This window comes from Paroedura picta, chromosome 3 (genome assembly GCF_049243985.1).
Source record: "Paroedura picta isolate Pp20150507F chromosome 3, Ppicta_v3.0, whole genome shotgun sequence".
NCBI lineage: Eukaryota > Metazoa > Chordata > Lepidosauria > Squamata > Gekkonidae > Paroedura > Paroedura picta.
The window spans coordinates 5,285,992-5,294,443 of record NC_135371.1 but is presented as its reverse complement, the minus strand read 5'-3'; the positions used below and the strand labels follow the sequence as shown (position 1 = coordinate 5,294,443).

The 8,452-nt window shown below is 47.3% G+C and overlaps 1 protein-coding gene across 1 annotated transcript; it reads left to right on the top strand.

Moving 5' to 3' along the window:
• Positions 1-284: 284 nt before the first annotated feature.
• On the top strand, positions 285-8,244 carry LOC143833870 (vomeronasal type-2 receptor 26-like). Its single transcript, XM_077330096.1, has 6 exons — positions 285-412; positions 1,138-1,215; positions 1,998-2,289; positions 4,966-5,193; positions 5,425-5,551; positions 7,334-8,244. The coding sequence occupies exons 1-6, from the start codon at positions 285-287 to the stop codon at positions 8,242-8,244; spliced, it is 1,764 nt and encodes a 587-aa protein (XP_077186211.1).
• The last annotated feature ends 208 nt before the right edge of the window (positions 8,245-8,452 follow it).

Below are 8,452 nucleotides of genomic sequence, written 5' to 3'. Positions count from 1 at the left end.
TCTCCCAATTTGTTCAGGGGTTGTCTGGCGAGAGGGAACACTGTGTCGGTCTGAGCCTTGCCATACTTCCCTTTCAGTCTGATAAAGACAGGGCAGGACTGCTCTAATAATAACAGCCCCAGTCTTACTAGGGGCACCTCCTTCTGTCAGTCTCTGAGAGACGGCTCCTGGGAGGGAAAAGGGGAAAAGGTGCACGCAGGCAGAGAATGGTCTTGATTTGGTTTTTCTTGCCGCTTCTTCCAGCCTGCAGGGGGGTGAGTTTCAAATGCCCATTCACCGGGACTATGGGTGAGTTTGAACCATTTAATATCTTCCGGACAGGAGACAGCGTCATTGCTGGGCTCGCCACTTTTGTGTATGAGAAACTTCCATCGCCAACCTTCAGGGAGCCTCCCTTTTTAAATCAGAAAGGGTAAGTCGGTCCTTGGGGGGTTTTCCAATGTATGTGATGGGATAGAATTCTGGGTTCTTTCTTATTACCAGATTTCAGAAGCCGTTTGCTTCTGTCTCCTGCATCTGTGAAGTGAGCCAATTTGGCTGTTTTCCCACTGCCAAGAGTCCGGGGGTGAAGCATCGTACTTCGGACTCTCCAAGTGGCAAAGAAAGCCATTGATTTGGTGAGCTCAGCACCAAATTCTCGGGTCTTTGAACACTAAAATGTATAACCAGCCGAGACCCCTAGCAGGGTGATTTGCAAGCATTGTTCTTCCGAGGAAAAACGAGGACTCCATGAGTGTCCTTGCGGAATGAGTGGGGGAAGGAGGAAAGCCCCATCCCTTCTCTTGGAATCAAGGGGACTTTCTTCAAAGGATAACATCAGATTCCCAGTTGTTATTTGAGAGAAGATCTTTCAGTTGAAATTTCAATCCCCCTTTGATTGGCTGGGCAGCCCTTCTATGCCTGACTGTAAACAAATCAAAGCTGCAACGATTTTAGTAAGAAGATACTGCACTTTGACAGGTGCCCCAGCACTGGGAGACTGCCCCTAAGGGCACTGGAAAATACACTGTCCAGGCACCAGGACAAGCAGGGAATGTGGCTTAGTGGAGGAGCCTCTGCCCCAGGCCAGTGTCGAAGTCATGTGGGGTCAGGAGTTTCTCCGGATGAGCGGTATGTCGGGGCGCTGTCCCCGTGCAGAACCGGCTTCTCCATGTTTGTAGACAGTCCTGACTTTGATGGGGCAGAGGTCTGCTTCACTAAACGACAGCTTCAACTGTACTGATACATATTCTCTTTCCTGGCTGCCACCTATTAACCCATTAACCCAAACCATCAGAACCCCTTCTGCCCATACCAGGTAAAGGCCTCAGCAAGGCGAAAGATTTATGCAATCTGAAGAGAAACCAAATGTTTTATCCTCTGCCTTGTTAACTGGGAGATTCTAAGTTTTCCCTATGAAAATAGAATTTGTCCATGTGAATTGAATTGTATTGATTCCGTCTTGCATGTTCTATGGTACTGTCCATTTTATGAAGGGATTCGAGTCAAATTTTTATATTGTTTTTTAACTAGGTGTGCCAGGTCTTCTGACCAGGCTAAAGTACTGTTTTTAATGGACAGTCAGAACTCTGTGTTGATTGAGAGGGTGGCAAAGTTTTTGTCAGCTGCTATTAGGACGCATCTAGCTAAACTTGAAAGTTGATAATTGATTACGCCCATAATCTATATGTTATTATAATGGTTCTATTAATTTTATTATCGTCGTCTGACTTTTACATGTCTGTAATGGTTTTATTAATTCTCTTATCCCTTTTATCACGCTAATAAAGAAAAACTCTTTGTTTGCCTCAGCAAGGCTCATGTTTATCGACTCCCTAGACCAGGGGTAGTCAAACTGCGGCCCTCCAGATGTCCATGGACTACAATTCCCAAAAGCCCCTGCCAGCATTCGCTGGCAGGGGCTTCTGGGAATTGTGGTCCATGGACATCTGGAGGGCCGCAGTTTGACTACCCCTGCCCTAGACAATGTGTATCTTTGTATATGTGCTTTTTGGCAGGCTACTATCGATGCAATGGCACCTCCTTGCCTTCTCTTTAGCCATTCAAGAGGTGAACCAGAATCCCAGGCTCTTACCGCAAAATATCACCCTGGGCTACACCATCTACGAGAACACACTGCATCCCTGGCTGAGCTATGGTGCTTTGATAGACCTGCTAAACTCTGCCCAGAAGACTGTTCCAAACTACAAATGTGGCAGACAGAATCATCTATTGGCTGTTCTTGAAGCATCTCATTCTGTCATCTCCAGTGACATTTCAGCACTCTTGAGCACCTACAAAATCCCCCAGGTATGAACCAACGATGGGGAAGTGTCTCCGAAGAAACATGGGTAGACATCAAAATGTTTCTCGTACAGATGAAAACTAACTTTCCGGAGAGTTGAGAGGGATGTGAAAGAAGATTCAGGTCCTCTCATGTTCCATCTGCATCTTTCTGTAGATGATTTTGCAAGATTTTGGATACAAATTCAAACTCTCGGCAGAAAAGGGGCAGTCTTTGGAAGAACCCTTTGGAGCAAAAGAAATTTGTATATCAATGTAATTTGGATTGATTCTAAGAAAACATAAGGCATCTTTTCCAAATTAAAACTTCAATGTTGTTTCCAGGGATTCTTGACCAATGATCTGGTGAAGGTTACAAGTCTTGCGTTGTTAGGGGTTGAGGGGCAGAATCCCCCCTCCATTTCTGATGCTGGAAAGTCAGATGCCCACCACCACTGAAATGGACCCGCACAGAGGGTGAAATCTCTCTCAGAAAAGGTCTGGCCTGAAACTCATCCCGGCCATTGAAGGGGTGTTTTGGGGATTGTCACCATTGATCTGTATGAGGTACTTTGCTTTTGATTGACACTTGTTGAACGTGATGAAATCCAAATGTGTCCTTTTCCCCATTAGGTCAGTCATGATTCGGATTTGATTGTTTCTAAGGATAAAACTCAGTTTCCTTTTTTTTACCAACTGGTTCCCACGGAAGAAATCCAATACCAGGGAATGGTCAGGCTGCTCCTGCATTTCCGATGGACGTGGGTTGGTCTCCTTGCTTCAGACACTGACAGCGGGGAGAAGTTCAAGGCCACCTTGACCCCTCTCATGCTCAGGAGCGGCATCTGCATTGCCTTTGAAGAGATGATGTCCATGGAGGGCTTTTATTCAAATTCTTGGTCAACAGAAAGAAGGCAGCGCTTGAGTTCATTCCTCCGTCAAGACCAAGTTAAAGTATACGTGTTCTATGGACATTTTTTCCTCTTAATATATCTTGAAAATCTAATTATACTTATTGAAAATTCCATGGATGTCAGACTTGGTAAAATTTGGGTCACAGCTCTTTTACTGGACAATCTGTATAGCTTGGCATGTGACACCGTCCCTGCGATGTCCCCTATGCATGGATCTCTCTCCGTCAAGACCCAGACACAGAAAAGAAGGATGTCTCTCTATTCACAAGCATGTCACCCTCTTGTTGAGGAGTTTATGGAAATAGGATTTGATCCTGTCTTCTCAAAGCCCGTTTTGTTTGAAAGAGACTCCCAGAGATACAGGGAGCAAGAGGGGCTGCAAGACAGGCCCTGGGAGGTCCTCAAAGAACTCCTGCCCCCCAGGGCCTGCAATGTTTACTCCTCCATCCAGGCAGTGGCCCGTGCATTACATGATGCCTACTCCTCCAGGTCTGAGAGAACAACGAGGGCTGGAGGAAGGAGACGAGAACATGAGCGAATACAGCCTTGGCAGGTAACCTTTACCCTGTAAATGAAGCATACCAATCAACAGTTTCTCTTTGAAAGGATGATTGTGCATCTAGTCTAAGTTGGTTGTCACATAGACTTTAGCAAATGTCTCAGGCACATTCAGTACCTGCCTCTCTTTGGGAACTCCATCATAGAATCATAGAACCCTACTGTGGGAGGGGGCCATATGGGCCATCTAGTCCCACCCCCTGCTCAGTGGAGGATCAGCCATAAGCATCCAAGATAGGTATCTGTCCAGCCGCTGCTTTGAGACTCCCAGTGAGGGGGAGCGCACCACCTCCTTAGACAGACAATTCCACTGCTGGTCTCGGACTGTAGAAATGTTTTTTCTCTCGTGAATTTAAGAGAAAATATCTCCTATACTTCCCATTGGGGGCCCTATTGCTCATCTTTTTAACTGAATTGTAATCCTCCTCCTTACCACATTCAATTCTGTCTGGGCTGGAGTAATGGGCCTCGAGAACAAGACCTGATGGTAGGGTAACAACACCCCAGTGTAAAATATTTTAAGAGGGTGTCCGTGCTGGTCTGCAGTAGAAGAGCCCAGAGAGGGATGGGGAGACTCAAGGATCCCTATTCCTACTTGAGTAGGAGGAAGGGAATGCCGATACCTCCCAAATCTTGATTCTCAGGTGCTGCTAGACTAGAATCTGCCAAATATAAAACAGGGACCTGATCATAAGTTAAGAAATCCATTGTCTGAAGGAAGTTGATGGTTTTAAAATGTACTGAATTTTTAATCACAGAGAGTATTAAGAAGAAGAAGACTTGGTTTTTATACCTTGCTATGAGTTTCTAAGCAGCATACAATTGCCTTCCCTTCCTCCTCCGACAACAGGCAGGAGAGAGCCCTGATGTTTCTGCTCTCTGAGAACAGCTTCTAACAACTCACTCAAGGTCACCCGGCAGCTTGCAAGTGGTTGGGAGTGAATCGAACCCAGTTTGGGCTCGCCACAGCACTGATAAAGCTGTTCTGACCGAGCAGGAATATCAGGACTCTCTCAGCTTCACCTCCCTCACAGGGTGTCTGATTTGACACTCCTTTGGGTAGAGAAAAGCGGCATATAAGAACCAACTTGTCATCATCGTCTGAGGAAGACTGTATGCATTCGAAAGCTCACGACTCTGATTTTATCAAGCTGCAAATGTATCAAGTTGCAACGAGTACGTAGAAGAGTCTTCTGTCTTCTAAAGAGTGTTATTCTCTCTGTGATTCTAGCTTCATCCTTTCCTGAGACGCTACCAGTTTCAAAACTCTTCTGAGGGTGGAATCGATTTGGGTGAAAAAAGGAGCCTAGAACCCAACTTGGACATTGTGAACATGATCATGTTGACCAACATTTCCTTCCGGAGCATCAAAGTTGGGAGCATCGAAAGACAGGCCTCGGGGGAGATGAAGCTGACCCTGGATCAGGCTGCTATTGTGTGGCCCCCCTGGTATAAGGAGGTGGGGAGATTGGTTGTTTAAATTCTAAAAATCTATTCAGTGTAATCCATGAAACCTGCTTGAGAGTCTTCTGAGCCTTTATTTTAGACAACAGTTATCAACAGTTGCCAGTGATAAGTGCGTGGAATGGACCATTTCATCATATCCGCCTTCATAAATCTTATACAAATGCCCTTCCCCAGTGAATGAGACCTCCTTTCCCCGGATAACGCTCCTTGTCTCTGTCTGCAGAGGATGCCTGATTCCAGGTGTGCCAACAGCTGCCTCCCTGGATATGTCAAGGTGGCCCTGGAAGGGAAGCCCATTTGCTGCTTTGACTGTTCTCTGTGTGGAGAAGGAACCATCTCCTCTCAGGAAGGTGGGTGAGGGGAAAAGGTCATCCTCCTGGCTATGGAGCCAAGGGTCAGTTTTTTATTTTCTCAGCATTGTTCTGGAATTTCATGCACTAACCTTTCTTTTACAGTTTTCAAAGGAAAGACGAAGAAATAGTAGCGTTGGTTCTTATATGCCGCTTTTCTCTACCCAAAGGAGTCTCAAAGTGGCTTACAGTCACCTTCCCTTTCCTCTCCCCACAACAGACACCCTGTGTGGTGGGTGAGGCTGAGAGAGCCCTGATATTCCTGCTCAGTCAGAAGAGTTTTATCAGTGCCGTGGCGAGCCCAAGGTCACCCAGCTGGCTGCATGTGGGGGAGTGCAGAATTGAACCCGGCTTCCGAGATTAGAAGTCTGCTCTCCTAACCACTACACCAAACAGGCTCTCTCAAACAGACCTCCTGGGGAGAGGCTTCTAGGTAATTGCTGGTGAGTGTGAAGAGAACTCACTCCACAGACACCACTCTTGGGCTTCAGGATGAAACCCAAGTCTTTATAGGAAAAGTTCCGCAAATAAAGTCCATCCTCTGCATATGATCACAACAACCACGGTGTTCACAGAAACACCGTGGTAGGGGGTGGCAAGACCTATATACCTGGGCCGTGGGAAAGACGCAAGGCAAGGGACAAGGATAGGTGGGAATTGGGCATTCACACAGGAAAGTAGGATATGGAGAGATGTTAAAGCAATTTCCCCGTCTGTTTTTTTGGGGTTCCGGGAAGGACAGCCTTGAAAGAAGATAGTGGGGCACTGTGGAAGCGAGATGAAAACTTTGGAATGCAAGCAGGGAGCAAAGGGAGGGGTGGGCTCCCAATTTCAGCCGACATGCTGGGGTCAGGCGGGAGTTCCAGGAAACATTAGGGGAAATAAGTACACACATTTGGTAATCGGGGCACGAATCAGGGGTTCATGAACGGCACCAAAAGGCAGGAATACCTGGTTCCCAGTGGGCAGGCTTTTGATCTGGTGTGAAGTTACGGAGACAGCTAGTCTGCTCTCCTTGTGCTTTTCCACAAAAAATTCTCTAAGGCAATCAGGGGGAACCAAGGCTGGAGAGCGATGAGGAATTTGTAGCTTATAAACCGTGGGATGAGCAGGCGGTTGGGGGAGTACAGAAAACCCCACTGGCCTAGAATCCGAGGGTGGGGATCAGAGAGGAGCCAAGTGAAGAGCTCCTGGTTGTACCAGGAAGGTATCCATGACAGTCAATTCTCTAGGGCAAATGAGGCTTCATTGGAGTTTGAGGACAAAACTGTAAGCAATGTTACAGTTTCCCTTGGACCCTGTGACTCGTCCCCTTGGATTTTGTGACTCATTAAAGTCACCCCGGGGGTAGCTGAATGAATTTTAGCCATTTGTGCATTTACTGGGATGGTGGGAATAGGTAGTGGGAAAATGCATTGTACTTCTAACTGAAAGAGATCTTCCAAACACGATCCTCAAGTCATGGTTTTCTCCTTGGCATAATTTCAGCTATTTATTTCTACGAGAGCAGTCAGCCCGATATTAAAGCTGAGGCCCATCGAGGCCACAGGGCGTTACAGCGGCTCTCCCTTATTTGAGGGAGTTATGTTTGATCCCCCAGGAACCCATTGTGGTGGGGATGTTGAGGCTGAACCAGCAATGCTGACTTGCAATGTGTTCCATATACCCTTCAGCATGTGTAGTTCTTCTGCGTAACTGGCTCTATGGATTGCAAAGGAGTCCACTTTGTGGTGCATATGAATTAGATAAATATGATGCTGAAGTCCCTCCTTTTCCTTCCAGATGCAAAGGCTTGCACCAAATGCCCAGAAGATCAGTACCCCAACCCAGAACACACTCAGTGCATTCCGAAAGAGGTGACTTTCCTTTCTTATGAAGAGACTTTAGGAATAATCCACATTGTTTTGGTCCTCTTCTTCTCCATAGCCACAGTTCTCATTCTAGGAATCTTCATTAAAAATACGGATACCCCAATAGTCAAAGCCAACAACCGAGACCTCACCTACATTCTTCTCATCTCACTCCTGCTTTCCTTCCTGTCCTGCCTTCTATTCATTGGTCGGCCAAGGAGGGTGACCTGCCTTCTCCGACAAACAGCCTTCTGCACCATCTTCTCAGTTGCCGTCTCTTCCGTGTTGGCTAAAACGATCACTGTGGTGATGGCCTTCATGGCCACCCAGCCAGGGAACAGGATGAGGAAATGGGTGGGGAAAACTCTGGCAAAGTCCATTGTCCTTTCTTGTTCCACTGTTCAGATTGGCTTCTGTGCCCTCTGGCTGGGCATCTCTCCCCCTTTCCTAGAGTCTGACAAGCACTCCCAGCATGGACAAATCATATTGCAATGCAATGAAGGGTCTGTGGCCATGTTTTATGGTTCCCTGGGCTACATGGGATTCCTGGCTGTCATCTCCTTCACAGTGGCTTTCCTGGCCAGGAAGCTGCCTGGGGCTTTCAACGAAGCCAAGCTGATCACCTTCAGCATGCTGGTCTTCTGCAGTGTGTGGGTGTCCTTTGTGCCCACCTACCTAAGCACCAAGGGGAAATACATGGTCGCCGTTCAGGTCTTCTCCATCTTGGCCTCCAGTGGTGGGCTGCTAGGCTGCATCTTCCTCCCGAAATGTTACATCATCGTAATGAGGTCTGGTCTGAATATCAAGGACCATCTCAGGATGAAAGGTCTAGATGGAAGTTAATTCTATCGAGATATGTTTCATTTTAAACTTGTGTTGATATGGTCCCCCTGAGGCAGTGGTCCCCAACCCCCGGTCCGGGGACTGGTACCAGTCCATAGATCTGTCTGTACTGGCCTGCAGCTCCTCCTAATCCTCCTTCTCGCCTGCTGACTCGGGGGCTGCCCTGGCACTCTGCCGCTGGCTCAGCTTTGGTGCTCTCCAGTGGCCA